Genomic DNA, 27,972 nt, shown 5'->3' with positions numbered 1-27,972 from the left:
CGACATGTCGGAGCCATCGGCTCTGTCTGCGTGCGGCCTCAGATCTGTTACTCAACCGCTCACTGAGTCGGAGAGAGAGAGGGAGTTAGATATTGAAAATCACCATATTTTATATGTAATTTTCATTTTAAAATCCTCAAAGGATATTTACTAGTTTTTTCAGCCAAAAAACACCAAAAAAGAGCAAAAATTAGGTCTACTCAAAGGAATCCAGCAAGTGAGGGGTGCCGTCATTAAGCAGGAAATGCAGGACTCAAACTAGGGCAGGACAAGAAGCTGTATTTTCATTGCAGCATGTGTTATAATACTTGAGCTCCCTGGAGGCTTTTGATATATGTATGAGAACGTAAGCTCTCCTGCAGTCACTGCTGGATCTCTTGAACATCTAAAGAAAGCAGGAAAAGTAGGGTAAGAACTTATCTTAGTGAAAGAGATATCTGATAAACACAAATGTGATGTTTTTTCATTTTTGCTTATTCCTATGGTTGATTTGGATCATCAGAGCACAGCAGCATTGGTTAATAAAGTGAGATTAAATACATAAAGGATATTTGTGTAATTGAACATATTTAATTATTGCAGGTTTGTGTAATATTGAGTTTGCATTTCACTGTTTTTAATCATTTTGAGAAATACTGAATATTCTCCAGTTGCTTAACCGGTTTGTTAGTTTTCCTTTGGAATAACTTCTTGAAAACCAAAAAAAAAAAAAATGAGTGAGTGGCATGGCAACTGAGTTTCTCACCCCCATGCAGAGGCAGCGGGGGGTAGACAAGACTGACCGGCCCACATTTATCAGTCTGGCCTGAACGGAGTTGCACAGCAGGGAAGAGGCATGCCTTTGTCCCATGGGTCAGCCTGGGGCAAGAGGAAGGTGTACGCGGGTAGACTGTGTTTTTGAATCGTGTAAGTGTGGACGTGCAGTTTGTCAAAACACCTTTGTGTTAAGGTTACTTCTGTTTCCCCAGCCAAAAAAACGCAACTTCCATTTCCTTTCACGAAGGCTGCAGGGCCGTAAAAGATCAAAGCGAACAGGGTTGCCTTTCAGACATTTGAAAAATTAAAAACTTACTAGAGGCTGTTACTAATTTCACTGTTTTTCATCTAACCTTACTCTTTTTGAGAGCAGGAGGGTCTTTCCATCTTCAGGGGATAAGAACATCTGGGTTTGTGAGAAGTAGAAACCTTTGGAACTGGTCTGCACGTTTCCTGTGTGAGGAGATTGAACTTTTCCTCCCCTTTTTTCATGTCTTTTCCTTCGCTCTGCTGAGTTCTGTTGCTCTGCTTCAAGGTAGGACGTGAGAAGCAAAGGCAAACAGTCTTGATTCTTGCATCTTTTGTTCTTCTCTCTGACTCCTTATCTCTCTTTCAGGGTCTGTTTGTGTTTTGGTAACAGTTCTTTGTGGTTTTTAGGGGGGCAGTTGAGGGTAAACCTCCACTGTTTGAGGAGGGCTGAACTGTTCTGTTCTACACACACTGAAGGAACTACAGGCCAACTCTGGATTCAGCTGTAGGTATGTTAAGAATTCTTCTGTATTGTCTCTCCATCTTCGGTTCTGTGTTTTAGAAGATTAAAACTTTGCAAAATAGGACTAAATTCCTGTTTCTCGCAGGTTTATTGGTTCTTAACACGAACAGTTGCTTCTTATTAGTTACCAACCTTTTCTAAAAGCCTTTTATTGTCTTCTCAGAAAGAGGTTGATTATTTGTCTGAACACGTTAGCATCTGTGTTTTTTCGTAAAAAGAGTGCATGAGTCATGTTTAAACATGCAGGTTTAAAACATCTAGATGAATTATTGAAGCTTGAAGCTTCTCTCGAATGTCAAAACATTTACAAACCATTTTGAGAGAGCATGTTTGCACCATGAGGTAAGACTGTGTTAACAACACATGATAAGTGTATATTTAACTCTAACAGTCCTTTAGCACATTCACATTTGTATTGAGCAATGAAATGTTCGATGTGGCTAAAACTTTGAACTTGTATCAAAACCTTTGTCTGGTAGCACCTGTGATGTTTTTCTGAATAGAAAACAACAACATTACTGCAGTTCACATGCTCCTTTGATGCTTGATTCCATTTCCAGCACTGAGGCAGCATGAGACTGATTAACCCTTTTGTTGCCACATAGTTTTAGCTTTAAATGCTTTTAGATGCGTGTCAGCTTGAGTGAAAGTGTTATTTTAGTATTGTTCATATACTATAGTTTTCATTATTTTAAATTAGCTTTTCATTTTAACTTAAGTTTTAGTATTTTTGCTGTGTGCTTTTGTCATTTTTGTTAGTTTTTTTTTTTTTTTTTAATCTGTTTAGTTTTTTTTAAGTATTAAGTTTAATTTTATGATGTTCTTTTCTTTTTTTTCTTTCTTTTTTTTTAATTTCTATGTCCATTTAGCTTTGGTAAGTTCAGTAGTTTACAACTTAAACATTTTATTTCAGTTAGTTGCCAAGTTTACATTTTACCTCTAATATTTTATGTTATATAATATCTTATCTACGTGTTCAAATATTTTTCAACTAGTTAAAAAAGAAAAATGAAAAACTCAAACTCATTAAGAAGTGATTTTTTTTTTTTTTTTTTTTTTTTTTTTTTAATGTAGTCCACTATGTAGTCTGTCATTGTTCTTAAATAAAGGGTTAGTTCACCTAAATATGAAATTTCTGTCATTAATTACTCACCCTCATGTCGTTCTAAACCCGTAAGACCTTCGGAACACAAATTAAGATATTTTGATGAAATCCGAGAGTTTTTTTTTTTTTTTTTATCCTTCATTGAAAGCAACGAAATTACCACATTCAATGTCCAGAAAAGTAGTAAAAACATTGTTAAAATAGTCAACATGACTACAGTGGGTCAACCGTAATGTTATGACTAGAATACTTTTTGTGTGCAAAAACAAAAATAACTACTTTATTCAACAAATCGTCTCTCCCCGTGTCTCCTCTGTTACGCTATTATCTTTGCAGCTTCCAGGTTCTACGTCTGAACGGCGGCTCAGTATTGGCAGGAGCAGGAGCCGGCCAATAATGTGCCGGCGTTCGGACATAGACACGGAAACACAGCACTGCGCCAACTGCTTAACAGACTGATAGGGAAGAGGAAAAGTCATTATTTTTGTTTTGTTTTTGCGCACAAAAAGTATTCTCGTTGCTTCATAACATTAAGATTGAACCACTGCAGTCACGTCGACGGTTTTAACGATGTCTTTACTTCCTTTCTGGACATTGAATGTAATAATTTCGTTGCTTTCGATGGAGGATTAAAAAAAAACCCTCAGATTTCATCCAAATATCTTAATTTGTGGTCTGAAGATAAATGAAGGTCTTATGGGTGTGGAACGATATGTCATGAGGGTGAGTACTTAATGACAGAAATTTCATTTTTGGGTGAACTAACCCTTTAATTATGAACAACCGTAAGAATTGTACTATTTAATACTTATGTGTTGGTTTATTTTCCACATTCTTTATTTTCATGCAGCACACTGTTGGAAATGAAAGCAAGACGGCTCATCTGAAGAAGATAATCTTAGATATCAAGCAACTGACCAAAAAGATGGGGGTGTTCATTCTCTCTTTGACATTGCTCTCCTTGAGTCATCTGTGGTCACATGTCCAAGCTTCGAGTCTGGTTCGGATAAATGCAGGTCTTCGGGTAGCCAGAGGCCAGTCTGTGTTTGTCACGGTTGGTGAACTTCAGTTCCACAAGGATTGGATATCTGAGGCCTGTAAGGTAGAAGTGGTGCTTACCGAGCCTGTCACACAAAGAGTGGGGAAGCTGACTCCTCAGGTAACAAAACAAATCCAGATTCAGCACATTGTGGCTTTATATATAAAACAGGAAAATTAATTTTATTGTTTTCCAGGTTTTTGACTGCCAGTTTTTACCTGACGAGGTGAAATATGTTCACAATGGCAGTCCTCTTCTTGAGGAGGACATGGTCATGCTGAGGGTCTACAGGTGAAACATTGTGTGGTCATTATACTTGTCCAACATCAACATTTTACGGCTGTTACTTCAATTAGGGCTTTTGAGAGCTGCAAAAAACAGTTTCCACGGCCTAATGTAATTTCCATACCAAAATGCTTTTTTCTGTGCCTGTGTTTAGGTTTACAGAAACCCAGACTTTTGTTGAGACTGTGCTACTAAAGGTACATGTGGTGGAACCTCAGAGGAGCCTCACAGAGCTTGGAAATGTTCCTCTGGTGGTTCCTGAGTTCTACAGCCTTTCCAATGCCATCAACAGTAGTGTCCTTACCTTTAAAACCCAGCCTGATGTGATCTGCACGGTACGTCTTCTCAGCCCTGAGATCAACGTTCCAATGCTTGGTCAACTGGTCGTTGAGGATCCTGAAACAATGTTAGCCACTGAGGCTGGACCAAGAAAAGGTATTACAAAATTAATAATGAAACTTTTTAAAAGCTTTTTGTCTGCCAAATCAAAGTCAGGTAGTGCGACCGACAAAATTATGGGTAGCACTTTATTTTACAATCCTGTTCCCCATGTACATACAGTATGATGTACCTATTACAGTGATTACAATAATTGGGTAATAACTAGGTACTAACCCTGAACCTACCCCTAAACCTCACCTTAACCCCTATAGTTACCTTATATTACCCAGTATTTCTCTTAGGTAAGTACATGTACTGTAAAATGAAGTGCAACCAAATCATGTGGTGCAATCAACGTGCAGTAAAGAAACATTGAACAGGATCCTCCTGACTGTGTGTCAAAGTCTATAAAAATTCTCTTAACATATTTAAAAAAAAAAAAAAAAAAAAAAAAAAAATGTAAAATGATTTATCAATTAATAATTCATGATATTTATAAAGAAAAAAACTGAACTAAAAACTTTTTACCATGAAAAATAAATGTTGTTATTATTATTTTTTTAAATATTGCCTAAAATTTATACAAAAATGGCATGTCATGACACCCTAAAACATAATTTGAATGAATTAATAATTATATTTGTAGAAAAAAATTACTTTTTATCTTGAAAATTTTTATTTAAAAACTTTTTTGAAACTAATGATTAAAATATGTTAACATGAAAATATGGAGAGAACTTAATGGTTATACCACATGACACTTTTTGATTTTTTTTTTTTTTTTTTTTTTTTTTTTTTCTTAAAAGTGAAGTAAAAGATTTTTTTTCCAAAACCACACAAAACCATTACATCTGTATTCAAACTTTTCAAGGACGTCATACTGGAATCACCTGCCCTGGAAATAAAGCGTGTGACCACAACACAAGGGAAGTAGAGTTCTTGAAGACCGACTGCGCAGAGTTCCTCACTTCAGGTCTGAAGTACCAGCATCTCAGTCCTCCATCACCTGAGATTGATTACATCCCAATCAGGGTGGAGTTTAGGGACCAGAACTCCCGAGCCTTGCTGGAGGTAAAACGACATCAGAATCAGGCTTGTATGAAAACATAACACAGGCCACTGAATGTTCCCCTTCCCTTTTTCTCTCTTAGACTGAGAGTATCTGGATACCTGTACTGATCCAGGGGGCCATGCAGAACCAACCCCCCCATGCTGCCTTCATGTCTACATTCATCCTGGAGGTGGATCAGTTCATCCTCACCCCCATGACCACTGCTGCCCTGGATGCCAAAGATGATGAGACCTCTCAGGCCCAACTCATCTTTAACGTGACCAAACCACCAGCAGAGGGATATATAACTCATTTGGACGACCACACTAAAACTGCATCATCCTTCTCATGGCAAGACCTGAATGAGATGAAAATCGCTTATCAGCCCCCAAACAGCAGCCACACAGCCAGGAGGAACTATGAGGTCAGTAAGTGCTGATAAACTGTTGTTCAGGGAAGTCTGAAAGGCAATTTTTTTTTTTTCCCCCTGTCAAAACATGAGATCAAAAAACATGACTAATACTCTATTTTTTTTATTTTTTATATTATTACAAATATATTATTTCTATAAAGACCCCCTTTATACCAGTGTTGTTATTATTAACTAAAACTATTAAAAATAGTTTTTTGTTAATTGAAATTAAAATAAAATATAAATATTAGATGAAAAACTTAAACTTGAAACATATGAATGAAAATTAGAAATGTCGCCATGGCAACTAACTAAAATAAAGCTGAAGTACTAAAATTACTAAAAATAAAACTGAAATAAATTAACCCTTAAACAGGCAAGACCGGAAAATGATCAGCAAAAAAATAATTTCATGTCATTTTTTTTTATATCATCTGGACTTAAATTCCTTTTGATATGTTTTACTTTTGAAATATTTGATGTAGTTTGGATTTTATGAGTTGTATCTCCTGAGATACATTGCCTGTTTAGGGGATAAAAAAGGGATTATCCACAGTATTGACAATGAATGGTGTTTCAAGGTAAACTGGGCTCCCTGCACTGGTCATTGCATTATTGCGAATTCCGGGGTGATGAGTGAGGGGTCGGTTCGATTGTGTTGTCAGTTTTAAAAAATGTGCCAATGTTAATATTTACTCGTAAAACTGATATTATTATGATTAGTTGACTACATCTTTGGAGTTTTAACTAGATATTTTCTTGCAGAGTTTCCCACAGCTCATTTTATGGTAGAAAAGGGGTGTCCATCCCTGTGCCTGGAAGGCTACTGTCCTGCAGAGTTTAGCTCCAACCCTGATCATACACACCAGAAAGATCTTACCAAAGTCTTCAAAATTACTTATTAGAAAATTATATATTGTATATATTGCGTTAAGATTTTTTCAGGTGTTAAATAAAAGGATTTAATGAAAAAATCTTTCTTATGCCCCAAACAACACACTAAAGAGTATGTATCTCGTGGTACACATTGCCTGTTTTAGGGTTAAAGCTAAAAGGAATATAAAAAAAGAACATAACAAAATTACTAAAACTTACATTAAACTTAAAGCTAATTCAAAATATGAATGAATACTATAATAGTAAATAAATAATACTAAAATACTTCCTTATACTGTGGAAAAAGTATCATAAACATTACTATAAACCTTTAGATTTTTAAATATTTAGAATAATATATAAAAATAATATATATAATATATAAATGTGTAGAAGTATTATAAACTGTTTAGATTATCTGGAAAATATGTACTTTTCAGTGTACACTTGTTGACACTATTTTTTGTTGTTGTGTTTGTTTGCATCTTATCTGTCAAAATAATTAATTCATATTTAATATGACTTCATACCAGAGTTTCAGAAAGAAAAATGAAATGTCGAATTCCATTAAAATAATGTAAAATTCAGCAAAATTTTATTATATTTATTTATTATTTACTTCATTTCTTGTCTAGGTTGAGTTTCAGGCCATCGATGGCTCATTCGTGCCGAGTCTTCCTATCTTGATGCACATCTCTATCCGCACTGCAGAGACCAATGCCCCTCGAGTCTCGTGGAATATGGGTACGTTAGCACATTTGCTAAAATAAATCATCTTCTAAATGAGAGAATGAGGCTGAACATGTTTATCCTTACAGGCTTGGATTTGTTGGAAGGCCAATCAAGACCAATCACATGGGAGCACCTACAGGTTGTTGATAATGACAACATAGATGCCGTCACCCTGATAGCTATGGATGGCCCTCTTAATGGACACTTAAGTGTTAGAGGTAAAGGAATCTACTAATCTGTCACCTCTCTGAAAGTATAAGCCAATCCAAATGCAATTCCCAAGACCTTTGTCTCACTGATTTGTCATGGTAAGTGTAAACCCGCTCTTTTATTCCTTCTCTATCCATGTGGTAACCATTCATCATGTGGGCATCATTCAAGAAACATATGTCCGGGTGGCCTGCGTGGGTTTGCTAATCAGGTGTAAAACGCTTCGGCGACACTTTGCCAGGGGCCGTCGACCAAAGATGTCTTTAGAGTTATAGCGGCTGTCCTTCCACTCCAGCAGACTTTTGTTTGCACAGACCCTGAATGAAGCAGATTGTAAAGACTTATGGCATTTCATGCCAGATGTCCAACACAAGGTCATTTCTCTTCCTTCAGATCATTATCTTAGCAAGCTTCGAGAACTGGTGACAATCATGTGTCTATCTGAAAAGTTTTATTCATGGGAATGTTCCAGAGTTTCAAAAGCTCTGTATGAGGGGATAGTTCACCCAAAAAGTCTAAAACAAAATATAGTTACATAAACATCTTTTGTGTTCCATAGAAGAAAAAAGACAGGTTTTGAATGACATGACATGAATAATAGTTTTTTGGGTGAACTATTCCTCTAAATCTTTGGTTTGTTGGAAGGAACTGGCCAAATAGCAATTTCAGGGATTGAATGGGGTATTTTGCTGCATGCATTCTCCCATGAAAGCTGCAGTAGGTTGTTTTTGTGTTTCCTGGTTTGGAGGATTTCCAGGCCCATGGCCACGTTCCTTGTGTCATTCCCTGACAGAAGACCACCTGATCAGCAGAAGCCTCCAGCCTACTCAAACAGCAGCTCCTGCTTTAAGCCAAACCCTTTATTTAATTGGTGTTTACGTTTTTAGGGTTGATGTGTCGCTTTGTGATCCCTCTGGCTGAGAATAGAATCGTCCCATAACTTTGGCTCCAAATCCACTCCAAAAGCACCTCATTTTACTACACAAAGACTGAGCTGAACAGCAAGTTCTGGTCCAGAATGCACTGGTCTCTCTGGAGAACCTAGATGTGGATTGGGAATTGCTCATGTAGACCTCGAACTCAGGGACTCCGACCCTTGGGAAAGTCTTCAGTCAGCCTTCGGCCAAATGGAAAGCTGCCGCCCAATGTCCTCTTGCGTCAGGTATCTATATGGAGACTGTTTTTTTGGGCCTGATGCCCACAGCCACCTTTGGGCCCAATTACTTACTTTTTTTCTCCATTGGACTTGTGGCCGTTTCCCCCTGATAAAGTTGCTAATTAGGTTTGCTGTGCAACCAGTCATCATTCAATCTGTCTGGTGACCTTGCCCTTCTGTCTCCCTGGCAAGCAAGAGAAACTCAGCTTCACTGTGGGCAGCAGCCATTGCCTGGGAAGGACGCCATCTTTCTTTTTATTTTTTCGCAATGGGGAGAAGCCAGAGCCAACGTTTGTGCCTTCAGGCGAAAAACAAAACTTACTTTTCACAATTGCATCAAGCCAAATGAATGAAAATGCAAATTATACAGTAGTATAGATGGGTTTGAAAATAATTTCAGATTATATTGACGACTAGTCAACATTATTGTCCACACAAACTGTTTATGTCCATAAAATGAAAGTCAGTGGGGTCCAAAACAACAACAACATTCAACCCCATTTACTTTCATTCTATGGACAAAAAAAACCAGACATTTTTCGAAACCTCTTTGTGTTTTACAGAAGAAAGTAAGTCATACAGGTTTGGAATGACATGAGTACAGTAAATGATGCCAGAATTTTCATTTTTGGGTGAACTATCCCTTTAACTTGACCTGGAATTTCATTTATCAAACATTGAAACAGGCCCAAACCATATTTTGTAACCAATCCTTTCTTTTTCATCCAAAGGTGGAAAAGGCTTCATGTTTAAGGTCAAGGATCTCAGAGAGGGCGTTGTGGTCTATCATCATTCGGACAGCGACACCACCAGGGATTATGTCGTCTTCCGAATCACAGATGGCCGCCACAGCATCAGACACAAATTCCCCATCTATGTTCTTCCGAAAGATGACACCCCTCCTTTTTTAATCAATAACGTGGCCTTTGAGGTCCAAGAAGGTGGCATGGTTAGGGTGGAGGAGTACATGCTGATGGCCTCAGACTTGGACTCCAGTGATGACTACATTCAATATCAGCTGATTACTTTTCCCAGAGCGGGACAGCTGGTTAAAAAGTCTTCTCCACATGAACCAGGTCAGTTGGATTTAATGCCAACATGGGTTATATTTCAGTAAGTTTCAACTTATCTGAGGTGACTTACATTAGATGATGTCATGTCAACTAGGTGTCCCAGTGAAGAGCTTCCTGCAGAGGGACCTTTTTCAAGGTCTAATCTACTACAAGCACTCAGGGGAGGAAGTGTTTGAGGACTCATTCGATTTCATCCTGTCAGATGTCCATCAGCCTCCGAATCTATCGGACAGACATGTAACTTTGTATCTGTTTTCTTATTAATTTCCATTTCAGTGTGAATATTTATAACAGGAATGTTTGTTTTGTAACTCCTTTAAAATAGACTGTGGTGATCCACGTGTTTCCAGTGAAGGACCAGTTGCCTGAGGAAGTTTCCGGAACGGTTCGCTCCATCACAGTGAAGGAAACCGAAGTTGTTTATATCACTCAGAGCCATCTGCACTTTAGAGATACAGAGCATTCAGATACTGACCTTATGTATGTTATCACTCATCCTTGCTTTAGTCCAGGAAACACCAGGTATGCTTATGCATTTCCTCCCTATGACAGTAATAATGATATGTATATATATTGCACAGCATATTATTAAGAATATGGGTCTTTTCATGTTAATTTTACTTCTATTGTAAATTCTTGCAGGTTATCAGATGCAGGCAGGCTGTTTTATACTGACAGCACAAACTCCATGAAAAAAGATGCAATGGTTCCAGTGCTTAAGTCCTTTACCCAGGTCTGAAACATGCACACAAATCAGTTCCCTAAAGGTTGCACGCTATTGCAATACTCATGCTATTGTAATACATGTCTGTTTAGTAAGATGTTATCATTGTTGTCTTATGCAGCATGCAGTGAACCACCACAAAGTGGCTTACATGCCTCCAATTGAGGATATTGGCCCTGAGCCTCTTTTTGTGCAGTTTGTGTTTTCTGTGAGTGACCAGCAGGGCGGCGCTCTCACAGGACTCACCTTCAATATCACAGTCACACCTGTTGACAACCAGGCCCCAGAAGTGAGTTGCTTACTCCTCATTTTATTAGGGTTTATTATTTTCTTTGTTACTATGGTCCAGCATTCTAGAGAATGTTTTTGATGATGAAATGTTATCTGCTCTCTTTATGATGGCATTTACCTCATTCAGCTAGTTTTTACTAACTGACAACTGAGATTGCAGCATAAAACCATAGAGTTTCAGATGGATCCATAGCCTTTGACAAGAGGCGTTTTTTTTCCTTTTTTAAAACATAAGTCTAACTTTCCCAAACCTTCATTCATAGATGTTCACTAACTTGCTGAGGGTCGAGGAAGGTGGCGGTAGTTTCTTGATGGAGGAGCACCTGTTGGTGCAGGATGTGGACAGTTCAGAAGATCAGCTCAGGGTACATGTGAAGACTCGACCCCAGCATGGGAGACTGGAGCTGTTAGGCACGGCACTGCTAGTGGGAGACAGCTTCAGTCTGCAGGACCTCAAAGCATTGAGGGTCAGGTATGAATTGAAAAAAATGTAACTAGAAATTAATTTTGTAAGATTTAAAACCTGGAAAGATTTTATAATCTGCTGAACATTACAATACCCTCTCTTTGGCAATAGATACATTCATGATGACTCTGAGACCTTGAAGGATAGCATTGGTCTTACTATCACAGATGGAATCAACTCTGCACATGGAATGCTTTTTGTTCAGGTAATTTTCTTCTGTTTCAAAAACAAAAATTGTACTGACGTTTGACACATTGTATTGTACTTGCATTGTATTTCCATACAGCAATCCCTTATTAAAATGCTTCCTTAGTGCTTCTTATCTGCCTGTTTTATTAGATCCTGCCCGTGAACGACGAGCCCCCACAGTTAGGCTCCAACTTGAGGGCTGAACTGTCCTGCAAAGAGGGGGGTCAGGTCCAAATTACGGTTGAGTACCTCTCTGCTACAGATGTTGACAGCGAGGACACTCGGCTAACATACATGCTTGCCAGAACACCTGCACGTGGGGTGCTACAGCGAAATGGGGTCACCGTGGACAAGTTCTCCCAGCTGGATGTGCTCAATGGGCTCATCTTCTACCTGCACACAGGTTATACCCAAGACAGGAGGCTAGTTAGTGATACTTGATACATGAAAATTAGGTGTCACTTACTGTAGGCCTGTTTCACACATCATGCAGGTGTACTGCGCATAGTCTTATGAAAATATAATGAAAATGCGCAATAAGTTAGTTTATGAAAGTGATCTTTTGTAATATAGGCTTTTACGTCATAATATTAAATCATGTAGCAAAATATTCACCCATTGTTTGGGAAAAAAAAAAAAAAAAAGTGTGATAGCTTATCAGTATCAGCCTGATAATAATATAAATAATAAATAAAACCTATTAAAATTCAGGCTGATACTAATAAGCCAAATTATTTTAATATTTATTAATATAAAATAATAATCATATATTTTTAAATAAAATATAAAATAATATATTTTTTAATATTTTTTAAATGATTTAATAAGGTCGATAGCAATAAAAGTCAGATATTATATAGATACTATATTATATTGTCAAAAAAACAACAAAAAAAACACAGAATAGTTTTAGGCATTTTAGGCATCACAATATTATAATGTACAGTATGAAAAATGGATATTTATTTTGAGATATGCTATATATAAACAGTAACCGATGGTAATGATCATGCATCCCTAAAAAATGTCTGTTGATGCCGGATATTTGAAACGAGCCTTATAGTGAATGTCTAATGATTGATAGTAAATTAAATGTGAGTTTTATTAATTAAATGACCATACATACATTTCCCCATTCACTAGGTGGTGAGATTGGACCAGATCCTGTCTTGGACACTGTCACTCTCATTGTGTCAGATGGAGAGGCTGGAACAATGGATGGCTGCTGCCAGGAGGATGCTGTCCCCCCACCTGTCCCCCTGCATGGCACGCTTCCGGTCTATGACCTCAACATCACTGTGATGCCTGTCAACAACCAGGTCCCAACCATAACACTGGGTAAACATCTACCACAGGGCCTGTAGTAAATCTTTTAGTGGACAAAGGACATTTCATATACTGGCACTGCTTTGTGTTGAGGGACCGAATGGATTAAAACAAGATGCTCTCTAATCTAGATTTAATCGCCAGAGCATTTGGCTAAGGTGTAATTAATTCATCGTAATGACAATCCGCTTAAATCAAGCAATCAAGCAACCAGGAATTTTTCAGGGCAGGTGATGGACCGCAGACTGGTGAATGTATCACTTAATCGCAGTCTTACACACCCAGCTCAGGGAGTGTCACTAATGCAAGCGTTTCATTCCCCCGTACATACGTTTCGAGGCAGGGTGCTGGAGACGTCTCGCCAAGATGGGGATTTCACTCTTAATGCCAGAAACTTTGCAGTTATCAATGGAGAACAGTGACCAGAGCAAGACAATGAGCAGAAGACGGCAGCTAGGTGCCGGTGAGACGTTCGCAGGAAATCCTAGCATGCTTGTTTTCAGTGCATGTGGGGCGGCAGACGTACACACAGCTGTTTGGGATTATAGGGAGAGAGCAGAGCATGTGTGGTGAAAAACCACAGTAGAAAGAGATACATGTTCCCGTGAGAACAACTGGACAATAGGGACACCAAGGAAAAGACAATAGACAGTCCCGCATTTGGAAAAGACGACATGTCCATTGTGTCTTCTATCCCTTTTCTCATTCAATCACAATTATAATCTCCTAATTCGGTTAATCCCCATCAGAAAAAGGAGGATTTTCCAGTGTTGCCACCGTGTAGTAGATCTAGACTGGTTTGTGAGGAAAAAGTAGTCATTTAATTAATTTGCATTGACTAAAGACTGGGTTGGCATAAGAGCTTTAAGCAAAGGAACACAAGGAAAATCCAGCTCTTGCCTTGCTATGGGACGAGTTTTATCACTTTTACTCCAGACTGGCGGTCATTAATTCCTCCCCTTGTTTCCGAGCTCTATCCAAGCACAACCTCATCAGTGCCCATTCTCCATTCATTATTTATCAGTGCAGTAAATGGAAGCAGATGCCAGTAAGCATTGGCATGATGGCTTTATCAACACCCAGGTGGCAGCGGGCTGGCCGAGAGCCGAGTGAGAGTGCAGGGGAAGAGAGGGAGTGTTAGGCATAGCAGGCGTGAGGAAAGAAGGGAGCGAGGGGAGCTGCCTGTAAATTAGAGGAAGAAGAAAAATATTGGGACACACTCTTGAGAAAAAAAAATAAGCATGCTTCTGTGAAGGCACTTTCAGCTGACTAAAATGAGATCTCTATGATTACTGCCAATATTACTACTTACTGTACGTTGTGCTATATATTGTTCCGTCAGGTAACATGTTTGTGGTAGATGAGGGTGCCAGTGCATGTCTGTGTGGGGGTGTGTTGATGGCCACTGATCCTGACAGTCATCCAGACCAGCTCATGTTTCACTTGGTGACCCCACCACAATATGGGTTCCTGGAGAACACCCTTCCATCCCCTGGCTTTGAGAAAAGCAATGCTGGACTCCAAGTGGGTCAGTGGTATTCCAGAGGCTCTGTAAACATACCCAATTACTGTGAATTATGCCAAGCAGGACATGTTCATGTATTAACATTTTTTGTTGGTCATGGAACAACATTCCTGTCAAACAAACATTGTCCTCTATCCCTAACTTCAAACTTAACGTTAATCAGTGACCTTGTTTACATGTACTTTTGATATTTCACCCAAAAATGTAAATCCTGTCATCATTTACTCACCCTCATTTGTTCCAAACCATTTGACTTTTTTCTGTAAAAAAACACAAAAAAAGACCTAAAAAACTGTTTGAAACTGTTGAAATGGCATTTAAGAGATTGAGACACAGAAAGTCCCAACACCTACCCTGAGACGCTATCCTTAACTCTATTCCTAAAATGCAGGAAGATGACCTACTTGGCAAAATCACAATTTATATTTTGTTGTGCCCTTTTTAAATGTCCTAGTATAAGACCTTATCTTTCAGACCACTAAGTCATATTGTATAAATAAAGTTTCTTTCAGCCAGCTCCACCTCAGTTCGGGTTTCATCAACTATGTCCAGTCGGTGCACCAGGGTGTGGAGCCTACAGCAGACTTCTTTACCATCAGTGTCAGTGATGGGATTCAGAGATCAGCACCATTGCCCTTCTACGTCATCATCAACCCTACCAATGATGAGACCCCATCACTGCTGCTTAGCAACTTCACAGTAAGATACGGTTTTTGGAGATAAAATTATCTGATAAGCAAACTGTCGGCTAACTATTGTTTTGCTCCACACCTCTCGATAGGTCATGGAAGGAGGGATGAAAGACCTCAGTCCTGATATTCTAAATGCAGTGGACATTGATATTCCAGCAGATACTCTTATCCTGACCATCCTGGTTCCCCCAACCCATGGCAAACTGCTCAATGGCATATATGGTCTTGAGATGAAACGTTACAAAAACATGAACCCAGAGGTCCTCCAACGAACCTTAGCAATCCAGTCTTTCACCTTGCAGGAGCTACAACAAGGTCAGTTCTGGAATCCACATGATCTGTTGTACCACAAAACTTTCCCCCCTAACTTCTGGGGTACCACTATCTGCTTCTTGAGGAAGGTTGTGAGGACAGTGTCACTTCCCTGGTCCAGCCACCCCTCGGTGCCTTTCACTGTGGGTATCCAGGCTTGCAGAACAGATGTTGCAGTAGACAAAGGTCACAGTGTGCCTGTGGTGCTTCTGCTTCATCTGCAAAGTCTTTCCAACTGCTCTCTGCGCAATTATGTCACCGTGCATGAGGTACTTGGTGACTGCACAGCTTTGCTTGTTAGCGAGTGATAAAGAGCCATAGAAACGAAGGTGAGCAGGTCGTTGGCAAAATGGAACGTGTACACTGATGTCCTCCTTGATAGTAGTGGTAGAACTAGCTGTATCAGTCAAAGGCTACCAGGAAGCAAGTGCCTAGTGACTGTTATAACCTAAGTGTCACTAAACGCTTAATCAACCAAAACATACTTTGAATTTTTCTCTCTTGTGTCGATCCATAGGAATGAAGATCATGTATATGCATGACGACACAGAAACCCTCAAGGACGCTTTCACCATACAGTTGACAGATGGTGGGCACACAGTCCAGGGGACTGCGTGTGTCCGCATCATACCAGTCAATGATGAAAAGCCATGGCTACTAAAGTAAGGACGCCCTGGGACAAATTCAGAGCCAAAAAGGCGGATGAAAGCGGGAACGGGGGAGGGATTTTAGTGGTGGAGACTGGACAGGAACAGAAGGGGGAGGCCAATCCTGGATGGGGTTTATGGAAGGGGGGGGTCAACACAACCTGTATTGCACATGTGGCTGGGGAATCTGTCTCCCTGACTGAGTAACTGGGATTTAACTTACATCCTTGAGTAAATTGCTCATTTTTATTACATCTTCTTCCTTTAAGATCAGCAAGATCTGAGGGTGTGCATGTAAACTCCACAACAGCAGAAGTAATGTGTCTTTTTGGCAGATGCCTGCTTCCTTGTTTCAAACTCCTCATGGATTAGGATAACAGGCCCGTCCTGCTTGCGTTCCTTCCTTCTAGAAGCAGCTGTTTGTGTATTTATTTATTTAGGATTCCGGATTTTAGCATGCAGACTTGGCACCAGTACCTTTAGTGTCCAAAGCGTCTCGATCTTTCTTCTTAGAAATGCAGGTGTGGAGGTCGAGGCCCTGGAGAAGAGAGTCATCTCCAGTGTAGTGCTGGAGGCAGGAGATAATGACACGCCCAACAACCATATTCTCTACATCCTCAATGCAGGTCCCAGATTTGGCATCCTTCAACTCAGGGTTAGCATGGACAAATAGTCCTTTGTTATTCCTTAAAAGGTTAGTTCACCCAAAAATGAAAATTCTGTCATTAATTACTCACCCTCATGTTGTTCCAAACCCATCATCTTCATCTTCGGAACACAAATTAAGATCATTTTGATGAAATCTGAGAGCTTTCTGTCCTTCCATAGACAGCCTACGCAATTGAAACTTTGACGTTTCAAAAATTTCATAAAGTCAAGAGATCGTAAAACTAATCCATGTGAATTGAGCGATTTAGTCCAAATTTTCTGGAGACTCGATCGCTTTTTACGATGGACAGATTGAATTTAGGCTTTTACTCACATATATACATTGATCAGTAACCATATACAGAATCTCAACCGAATCTGAATGACGTTCGAGAACAAACCTCTTCCGGAAGCTCAATCATTCTGTGTAACGCACGAGAATGAACCTCATTGGTTAAGCAGCATGGTTGAGCTTTTGTTTATGTTCGCTGATCAATGTTAACATGTGAGTAAATGCCTAAATTCAATCTGTTCATCATAAAAAGCAGTCGAGTCTCTTCAGAAAATTTGGACTTAACCACTCAAATCATAAGGATTAGTTTTACGAGTTTTACGATCTCCTTATGAACTTTTTGAAGTTTCAATTGCGTAGGCTGTCTATGGAGGGACAGAAATCTCTCAGATTTCATTCAAAAGATTTTACAGGTTTGGAATGACATGAGGGTGAGTAATTAATGACAGAATTTTCATTTTTGGGTGAATTAACCCTTTAAGACTGGAATACACTACATGACTTCTGAATCTTAACAAATTAAAACACTAGTCATATACTTGCCGACTTTGTAAATGTTTACAGAGGAAAAAGTGGGCATCATACACGCCATGACACACTGAGGATCACACACTACCAGAATTTCAAGTCACTCCAAACATAACAAACTCGCACAGAAACATGCTCCTCATTTAGCTCAAATATCTGGCAAATGACTGGCTTTGACATTTTGCAACTAGCGCAAACTCCTCCAGAATTCAAATCAGTTAAAAAACCTGGGCAGAAGTCGTGTAGTGTATTCCATTTCCAGCCTTTAGTGTGACACTCTGTGCTTCAAGAGTGTATGTAATAATTTGATTTTCTGCAGACAGAAGCTGGATGGATTGATCTGAGTCCAGGTCAGAATTTTACCCAGGAAGATGTGGAGATGAATCGCCTGTGGTACACTCACACTACAGTTAATGGTTTCAAAGGCCATGACAGGTTTCACTTTGTTCTCAGTGATGGGGAAAACAGAACACCTCCACAGAGTTTCTTCATCTCTGTCCGCACTGTTCAAAAGGGTACGTTTTATTGTGAACAAAATAAAATAACTATACACCTAGTAGGAACTCAGCGTGGCTCAAAACCAACAATTTAACATAGGCTCACACCTCACATTTATTTTTCAGTTTTGAAGCACCAGGGTTATGAAGTTCGGCAGACTGCAGTGACATATTATGACCGTCCAAATCCTGTGACTTTATAGCCCTGGCATACTGACAGGCCAGTTTACATTTTGTGACTCAGTCATCGCTGCTTTTGTTTTTCCCTCAATCAAAGTCCAAGAAAAAACAACTATGTTGACAGATTAAATCTGTGTATGTATAATTAAAAACATTGGCTTTCCCTATGGCCAAAATGACTTTGCCAGTTGGGTGAACATTGAAAGCATGGTAGCCATTGTCCTCTTGGCTCCGTTCTGGCTTATCCTGGAGGAACAGAGGTGAGAATGTTCTGCCACAAAGGATGAGCCACCTTTAAACGCCCAGCATGAATTATTAACAGAGCTGGGGCCAAACATCTGTAGTCCAGGCCCTAGATCCCAGTACTGTCCCTGCTGTCACAAACAAATCTCACACAACATCAGCAAGCTTACTTGCACACAACTTCCTTTAGACTTAACACGCTATTCTTCAAAGCTTTACATACATACACATATTACAAATATGTATGTAAATGTGTGTATATATATGCCTCTTTTGTTGACTTTCTTGCCACATACAGGTGACATTGCTCTAATCACTAAACCTGTGACCTTGATGGAGGGGGAGAGAGTCATTCTGACCACTGACATTCTGACGGCCGCAGACAGTGGAAGCAAGCCAAATGAGCTCATATACACTGTATCAGTCCCACCTGAACATGGTCACCTGCACATGGTCCAAATTCCAGGGGTTCCAGTGCTCTCCTTCTCCCAGATGGATGTGGCTGCCAACCGGATATGCTACACTCATGACAACAGCCGTTTTGCTGACCGTGATTCTTTCAGGTCAGTGGTTTTCATTGTTCTTTTTAAATTATAATAGACTGTAAGGCCAAATGCACAGATACATTTTTTGCTCTAACCTGTTTATATTCACTAAAGGCAAATCCAACTGTTTTGACATATGTACATACATCTGTCTGTCTGTTCTGTCTACTATCTATCTGTACTATCTGTCTGTCTGTACTATCTATCTATCTATCTATCTATCTATCCGTCTGTCTGTACTGTCTGTCTGTCTGTACTGTCTGTCTGTCTGTCTGTACTATCTATCTGTCTGTCTGTACTATCTATCTGTCTGTCTGTGCTATCTATCTGTCTGTACTATCTATCTGTCTGTCTGTGCTATCTGTCTGTCTGTCTGTACTATCTATCAGTCTGTACTATCTGTCTGTACTATCTATCTGTCTGTCTGTCGATCTATCAATCTATCTTTGTGTTCATCCATCCCAATTTGGTCTAGCTCATAGACGGCAACACCTCTGTATTTTTAATACGAAATTATGTAAAAGCAAGAGACTGGAAAAACGAAAAGGATAATTTTTGCTTTGTTTGCATGGGTTTCCAGCCAATTTGGCAGAAGGCTGACTTCAGTCAGGGCATACAGTTGACCTGTGCTGCCTTTCTCATGTGAATCTTTGACACCCAAAACTCTGGCTTGGTTTCATCATTGGGTCATCTGGGAGCAAACAAACCTTCCTGAGCCAAGCCTGACGAGGGGCGAGTGGCCCTTCGGAGAGGGTAGGGAGCAGTCTGTGCCAATGTGTTCAGTCAGCACAGCATGGGGTGGTATGGGGTCCAATCACAGCACATGGACACTACAGCGTCAGTCATGTGGGCCCTGAGTACTTTCAATTAGCAATTCCGACACAATCACAAGAGACTAGGGAAAAACTCGGTCATAATATCTAACAGACTTATTGTTTGAAATGGTTTTTGTGTCTTCACAGCTTGTATTTGTGTTAATTCGAAGCAAAAAAAAATGCAGCTTGCGACAGCCGGTCTCCCTGATCAGGAGAGACACCTGAGCAAACACCTGTGTGTCAAACTCTAGGCCGACAGCGGGGGCCAAAAGAGACAGGGAGACTGTTTTTTTCAGGGAGCCTTGTGTCTCCCTCTGCTCTGCTGTGACAGCTGATGATAAATGGCCATTATTAAGAGAGTAATAACTCGGCCTGGCATTGGTTATACGGCTCTAAGAGATGTAGTCAGAGACAGGGATCCCTGGGCACAATTACCGAGCAAATATGGGACAATGGCAATGCCAGATGTTGCACCAGTTTGGCTGTGAGAGTGGACCTGCGTGTTTGGTTGCGAGTCTAGTGCGAGGTGGCAGTCGTGTTGTTTACCATGGCTGGCAATTATCAGCTTCAGGGCAATATGTGTTGGGAGGCAGATTGGCTTGGCAGAGGGTAGAATGGGGACTCTGCTCGACTCGCACCCCTCCCTGTCCTGTCTTTCTGCTCCAACACATCAACCATGTTGGGTGAGGGCAGCAGCTCAGAACATGCTCTAAAACTGACCTTAGAATAAAGCGATAAGGCATGAGAGGCTGTGCGTTACTGTGATTTTACTATGGTTAAAGGTTATGGTTATGTCTGAGTGGCTTATAATGGTTTTACCAAAAGCAATGTGACAAAAGAGTTATACCTTCAATAAACTGTACACATATCAGAAATTTTTCTACCTCTTTTATGATGAAAAATATCTCTCATGCAGCTTTGTCGTTACCAATGGTGTGACGTCCAGAAGCAGTACTATTCTTTTCGCTGTGGAACACAGTGACCGTATTCCACCAACCCTGAGTATCAACAAAGGCCTTGAACTCACAGAGAACTCTATGAAGACCATTTCCACTAATGACCTGAAACTGACTGATCCAGACACAGCTCTGGAGAATCTCACCTACATCGTTATTCAAAGCCCACAATATGGAAAGTTGCTTTTGAAAGGTTTACCCCTCTCTAAGCCTCATTTCACACAACTGGACATCAACAACATGGATCTAGCTTACCATCATCTAAATGGGCGAGCCAAGATCGACAGGTTCACCTTTCAGCCTACTGATGGAACTAATGCAGGTTATTTGGAGTATGGACAGCTGAAGAGTGAACCTGCTGTTTTCACCATACAGGTAGGCTGTTTATTATTTGGGGATATTCACCCACAACCAATAGAAATAAAAACTAGGAAAATACTCTAAAATATGTTAATAGGTACACCTACAACTTACTTTAGTAAAATACAGATTTTTACTGCAACCTCTTACAAAAAAAAAGTACCATGGTAAACCGTTTACTTCAAAATACCATAGTGACTCGGTGGCATTAAGGGGAGGAGAATCAATATTTTGATTTAGTTTTTGTTGATGAGAAAAACCTCATTTTAAATGTGTATAATGTATCTCATAAAGGTGAAAAGTGTCAGCTTTTATGGGGTAGCAATAGCATATAAATAGACTCAAAGCTAACACATTTGGGCTAAAAGCAACAAAATTTTATAATTTATTCTTATAGTCTTTAAAATCATAATAAAACTTATTATGAGGCTACGTTATACTATAGTTTGCCGTACAGCTTCTGTCAGGACTTTTCTGTGAGGAAAACGATTTCTTTTCTGTATCATAGTTAACATAACTGTCAAATAAACGGCTTCCACACAGACCACTGAGCCCAGCAGGAGAGCAACGGGTTAACAATGCGTTCCCTGTTGTATTGCATGTTAAACGGAAAGACTTTGTTGGCCAGGTGCTCGTGCAGGTCCGGTGCCATTCACCATGTCACAGCGTCGCTCTCTCGAGGCCCGCGCCCCAATTTAATATTCTGTTGAAGCGGTCAGCGAGGCGGCAAACGCGCTGGCCAGCACATCCAGCTCTGAGCAACCGAGAGAGAAAACCGCTCCCGCCTGCACAGGTGAATCAGCCGAAAACTTTGTCCCTGCCCCGTGGGAGCGCGCGCACACCGTCACTTGGCTGAAGACGCGCATTGCTTACTAAAGTTAAGGCAAAAATGCGGCGCGTGCTTGTCTAACTGCCCGACCCCTGAGACCGGGATGGTCATAAATAATATACATTCCTCCCCTCACATGACTTTACATACGATAATACATACATACGACACAACAATAGCACAAATTGTGTTTTAAGGTGCCTTAAGTTGAGTGATGATTTTTCGTGTAGACAATGTAGGCTAGTAGCCTATTGCGCCATTTTTTAAACATCAATATATATATATATATAGGCTATATGGCAAGTTGTCATGTAGACTGTATGTTTTGATGTTATACATATATGCAGTTTATTAGTCAGTATTTGTGGACATAAATATATATGTGTGTGTATATATAATAATTCTTTTAAAACTAATAGTGCACTTGCTTTTTGTTTTTTTGCTTTGTTCACTTGCTTTTTTTTTTTTTTTTACAAATCAGATATTTTTCATCTTGAAATGTTATAGTAATGTTAAGAAAAGAAAAGAAAAAAGTAAATGTATTAAATAAATACAAGTGTTAAAATAAGGTGTGTATTTAGATTTACAAAATCAGTAGACAAGGAAAAAGCAAATACACACCATTACAAGATTTAAACTACAGTGCTATGACTTAAAAAATAAAACTGAGAAATATTTATTGTAATAAAAAGTTGTTTGACAGCTAGTCCTGGTCTCCCCTAAATAATGTATAATATATTTTTATATTTAATTTATAATAACATTTGTTTTTTACTAATCTTTTTTTTTTTTTTTTTTTTTTTATCATTTTGAATTTTTGTATTAGGTCCACTGTTAATAAAATTTTATTTACATTTGCACTTGATAACTTTTTTTTTTTTTTTTTTTTTTTAACAAGATTTAAACTACTACAGTAAGCAATGGCTGTGAAATGATTGCTTTGTATACTGTAATGCTTCCCTCTAGTGGTAGTGTATCATGAATGCAGTTTAAATGGCTGCTCTCTGTAGATTGTACTGAGCTATGATATCTTCACAGATAGAGATAATGGACAAAACACCACCCAGTATTGTAAACAAAGGAATTCCAAGTACTGTGGAGAATCTTCCGGGTGGCAAACAGGGCATCTACATCACCTTCAAAGAACTGCAAGCCTCAGATCCAGACAGTCCCGACGACACACTCGAGTTCACAATCACAAGGCCGCCACACTTCGGTTACCTTGAAAATGCCCTCACAGGCAGGTGCACGGGTCACTGATGAATGTCTTATTAATATTCACAGATTGTGTCCAGATTATAATGAATTTTCTTCCTATTTTAGGTGCCTATATCAAAGGACGCTTTACCCAGAAGGATCTGGACCAGAAAGCAGTGCGCTATGTCATAGCTGCAGATATGGAAGTGACAGCAGACAGCTTTGAGTTCCAAGTCACAGACCCTGCAGGAAACACCATGCTTCCTGAAGTGTATATATATTCTCTTTTATGGATCATTTGTTTAGATATCAGTACTAAACTTTTTCCTAACATGTGTACAGTGCAGTTACTGAACATTAAAGGTGCATAAGTAACCTTCTAATGTAAAAAGAAAGAGAGAAATACTACTCTTCTGTATTCTGTATTTTCTAAAATTAGAAAAATGCTTTTTAATTTACTTTGGGAAGGTCCAAGATTGCTTGAAATGGACAAAAAAGTACACATGTGAACCTTTAAAAAAGACTAAAAATTTTACCAAATGACTCACTGATTTCTGTGTGTGTGTATATATATTATATATATAATATACTGTTATTTTTCTATAAAATGAATAATTCAGTGAGTCATTTGGTATGATTTTTGGCAGTTTTATAAAATATAAACCATAAATATTTAAGATAATATAATAAATAATAATATATTACAATAAAAATATACAAAATATAAATAATGATACAGATAAATAAACATTTTGTACTGTATTTATTAATGTTATATTAATTTTTTTCGTTACAAGTAGGACAGTTGACAGCTTGTATTCCACATTTGCAAATATGATTGGGAATCTGTCTGAATTCTAGACAATATAATTTCAGACCCAGTGTAATTTTTGGCTTTTTCGACTGCCAACACAGGATGGAATTGAGGTGGTCTCGTGTGGAGCTGTCTGCTTCCTGTTATCGTGTTTGTGAGAATGCAGGAACTCTAGCTGTGCAGGTGGTGCGCAGCGGGAACAGCAAAGATCCAGCGTACATCGGTATACAGGTCCGGTAAATATCTTATCTAACCTTACTATCCTACATAGATGGAGTTTGATTAAATACTTTTGTCTTACAGGTGGAAGAGGGAACAGCCAAAGTTGGAAAAGACTTCACTCACAGTTCTGCCAGTCTTATACAGTTTGATCCAGGTGGTTATCTTGTCCAACTTCAGCTGTTTTCATGTACTTTTTGATTATTTTTTTTTTTTTTTTTATCTTGAGAACATTCTTAATCTGTGCTTTATGTCTGAGTTTAGGTGTACATGTCAAAATGTGGAACATTTACCTCAAAGATGATGGACTAGAAGAGAACCATGAGAAATTTGATGTGGTTTTGAAGACTCCAAAAAACACTGTTTTGGGACAGAGGAACAAGGCCACAGTTGAGATTGTGGATCCTAGAAATGGTAGAAAGGAGTCGTCTTCTAAAATCTTGCAGTTCTACAAGCCCGTATTCTGCTCTTTTTTTTTATATATATATATATATATATATATATATATATATAACCTGAGAATAATTCCATCTTCCAGGCAAATGTAATCCAGGTGACCTTGTTGTTGAAGAAGATGAGAAGCAACATCCTTTCCAAAGCCCACCACACATCCAAGAGCCTGAACCACCCCTACTTGAGGAATACACTCCAGACCCAAGGAGCGGAATCCATTGGGAGAACTATCCGCCAAGAGGCGACGTCCCATATCGCACTCACTTCAGCCATTTCAGTGTGGGAGAACCTCAGGACCAGGAGGTCTTTCACAGTCAAGGCCAAAGACAGCTGAGGATCCTGGGCAGAAACAGACACAGAGTGAGCCAGGTCACCTCAGCTACAACATTAACTTCATCTAATACCTAGTGTGGTATTAAAATAATAATATTACAGTAGTAGTAGTTAAAAGGTTAGTTCACCCAAAAATGAAAATTCTGTCATGAATTACTCACTTACTCGTTCCAAACCCGTAAGACCTTCACTCATCTTCGGAGCACAAATTAAGATCTTTTTGATGAAATCTGAGAGCTTTCTGTCCCTCCATAGACAGTCTACGCAACTGACTCTTTGACGCTTCAAAAAGTTCATAAAGAGATCATAAAACTAATCTGTATGAATTAAGCGGTTTATATGATGAACAGATTGAATTTAGGATTTTATTCACATATAAACATTGATCAGCGAACATAAACAGAAGTTCAGCCGAACCTGCTTGACGGTTGAGAGCAGACCTCTTCTGGAAGCTCAAACGTGCTGCGTAACATGAGAATGAACCTCATTGGTTTGTGAATGATAATTGTTTACATGTGAATAAAAGCCTAAATTCAATCTGTTCATCATAAAGCGATCAAGAAATTTGGACTAAACCACTCCATTCATATGGATTAGTTTTACAATCTCTTTATAAACTTTTTGAAGCGTCAAAGTGGTAGTTGCATAGACTGTCAATGAAGGGACAGAAACTTCTTCGATTTCATTAAAAAGATCTTCATTTGTGTTCCAAAGATGATCAAAATGTCTTACGGGTTTGGAACAACATAAGGGTGAGTAATTAATGACAGAATTTTCATTTCTGGGTGAACTATCCCTTTAAATATTAACATCTGATTGTGGTTTTAGGCACACATGTCAGAAACGAACAACAGAAATCAAGAAAGAGTTTGGAGAGTAAGTTTTATTTGTTTTACTTGTTAGTTTAGAAAATAGTGTTATTTATTTAGTTGTATTATTTGTTTAGATTTTTTTTTGGGGGGGAGGGGATGTTTGGTTGTCTTTTTTTAGTATAAGTAGTATTTATTTATAAGTATTAAATATTTAGTATTGTTTTTATTTCTTTATTTAATTCTTAGTATTTATTTTTATTTATTTCCACATTGTTTATTTCTTAGTAATATTTATTTATGTAGTAGTAGTAGTGTTTATTTATTTATTTAGGTTGGTTGATTGTAGTATTATTTGATTATAGTAGTGGTATTATATTATTTATTTATTTGGTTGTCGTATTTATGTATTAGTAGTATTATGCATTTAGTGTTAGTGTTATTTATTTGTTTAATATTATTATTTATTTATTTATTAATATTTATTGATATATCTATTGGTTTCAGTGTTTATAACATTATTACTATAATTTAATATTACATTTTATTTAATATTTAATATTGTATTTTGTTTATTTCATTACCTGGTTGTTGTATTTATGTATTACTATTATTATGCATTTAGTGTTTTATTTGTTTATTGGTATGGTATTGTTTATTCATTTATTTTTCAATAATAATTAGTATTATTTATTTATTCATATTTATATATCTGTTGGTTTCAGTATTTAGAATATTGCCAATAATATTTCTTATTTTAATATAATTTAATATTACATTTTATTTTTTTATTCATTCATTCATTTTCATACATACATGCATACATCATAATGTGCCGTGTGAGGGACTCAAAATGTGTTATCATTCTTTCATCCGTTAGTTCCATGGACTGATCCCAGTGAGACTAGAGGAAAAGGTGGCAGTACCTCGTGTCCACTCTGAACTGGAGATCACTCCCATCTGGACCTGGCCAGGATATGCCGCTGACGCTGAATCAGTCGAAACTCCCCAGCGGGACTCCGCCTCTTTTGTAATTGATTCAGGAGTGCAACAACACAAGGTATTAAAGCTTAACCCTACACTGTAAATTAACTGTTGTGTATCTTTGTGTCCTACCGTATGTCTTATCTATCAATATAGATTCAAAGTTTCTATTGAGCTTTCTTTACATAATTCTTTCCTCTCTTTTTAAAGTCTCAGAAGTCTGTTAGTATAGGTTGTCCTAATGGCTGGACTCACTACCGGAGGAACTGTTATGTTTTGGGGCCTGGTGTTGCTAGCTGGAGCAGCGCACAACAGGCTTGCATGCTGTACGTTATACCTCTCTCTCTATATATACAGATGTATATATATGCATGGATTCATACTACATATGCATTTGCCTTTTCCACTACTAAATATTAATGTTGTTACTCCAACATTTAGGCTTGAAAGTCAATTGTCAAGTATCCACTCAAAGACTGATATGAAGTGGATATGGAAGTTTGCTGGAAAGCAGTCATTCTGGATTGGTAATCAAACGAGATGTATATCCTGTACGGTACTTTTTTGTAAAGACTGAATGTAAAATTTCCCCTATATTTGTGCAGGGCTCACAGGGGGTCCAAAGCAGTGGTCCTGGATAGATGGAAAACCGCTGACATTCTCCAAACTCAGGAAGGATCACACAAGCTCTGCCTGTGTTTTAGCTCAGAGCCAGAAGATATGGATTCCTCAAAGTTGCACTGATGGATCCGAACACAGATACGTTTGTTCAGCACCTGCACAAATCAGTTAAAACAGATATTTAATTTATAATGGTCTTTTTTTCTTAATGATTTAAAATGCATTTCAGCTGTCAAAGCACTGATTAATTACATTTCGGCTTGCAATGACATGCTTTCTTGTGTTATTAAAATAAATGCAATTGATAAATATAAAATAAATTTGTTAAAATGTAACCTTTTATGGAGTTGTTTATTTGTGGACTGTATAAAGGTTTTTAAAACTTGACTGGTGAATTAATAATAAAAAGAGGCCATTATTACAAAAAAACTTAAGAAGAACTAAATATGTTATGATTTTATGATTAGATAGATAGACAGATAGATAGATGGATAGATAGACAGACAGACAGACGGATGGATGGATGGATGGATGGAGATGTATAATTGAGAGAAGACATCATAAAATAATCCATTCCTTAAGGTAGAAACCAATATATTTTATTCATTATTTTTAATTACACTTTTATT

At 38.4% G+C, this 27,972-nt stretch overlaps 1 protein-coding gene across 5 annotated transcripts; it reads left to right on the top strand.

Moving 5' to 3' along the window:
• The first annotated feature begins 62 nt into the window (after positions 1-62).
• Positions 63-27,678, top strand: frem1b (Fras1 related extracellular matrix 1b). 5 transcript variants are annotated; one of them, XM_051911054.1, is made up of 37 exons: positions 77-1,291; positions 1,414-1,514; positions 3,484-3,792; positions 3,869-3,963; positions 4,112-4,392; positions 5,210-5,409; positions 5,490-5,813; positions 7,313-7,421; positions 7,496-7,627; positions 9,507-9,851; positions 9,943-10,085; positions 10,174-10,370; positions 10,491-10,581; positions 10,694-10,861; positions 11,127-11,335; positions 11,441-11,534; positions 11,669-11,921; positions 12,662-12,856; positions 14,187-14,372; positions 14,872-15,068; positions 15,151-15,376; positions 15,891-16,035; positions 16,534-16,675; positions 17,808-18,003; positions 18,707-18,971; positions 20,685-21,099; positions 22,952-23,153; positions 23,237-23,381; positions 24,026-24,155; positions 24,228-24,300; positions 24,408-24,557; positions 24,682-24,956; positions 25,758-25,805; positions 26,619-26,798; positions 26,933-27,048; positions 27,164-27,249; positions 27,328-27,678. In XM_051911054.1, the coding sequence occupies exons 3-37, from the start codon at positions 3,559-3,561 to the stop codon at positions 27,513-27,515; spliced, it is 6,435 nt and encodes a 2,144-aa protein (XP_051767014.1). In that variant the 5' UTR covers positions 77-1,291; positions 1,414-1,514; positions 3,484-3,558; the 3' UTR covers positions 27,516-27,678. The 5 variants fall into 5 exon arrangements, with proteins under 5 accessions (XP_051767017.1, XP_051767016.1, XP_051767015.1 ...); XM_051911053.1 differs by having other exon boundaries at positions 78-1,291; positions 24,682-24,965; XM_051911055.1 differs by lacking the exon at positions 25,758-25,805 and having other exon boundaries at positions 75-1,291.
• The last annotated feature ends 294 nt before the right edge of the window (positions 27,679-27,972 follow it).

This window comes from Ctenopharyngodon idella, chromosome 10, assembly GCF_019924925.1.
Source record: "Ctenopharyngodon idella isolate HZGC_01 chromosome 10, HZGC01, whole genome shotgun sequence".
Taxonomy (NCBI): domain Eukaryota; kingdom Metazoa; phylum Chordata; class Actinopteri; order Cypriniformes; family Xenocyprididae; genus Ctenopharyngodon; species Ctenopharyngodon idella.
The sequence above is the reverse complement of the archived record's forward strand: the minus strand, read 5'-3'. Positions and strand labels throughout refer to the sequence as shown.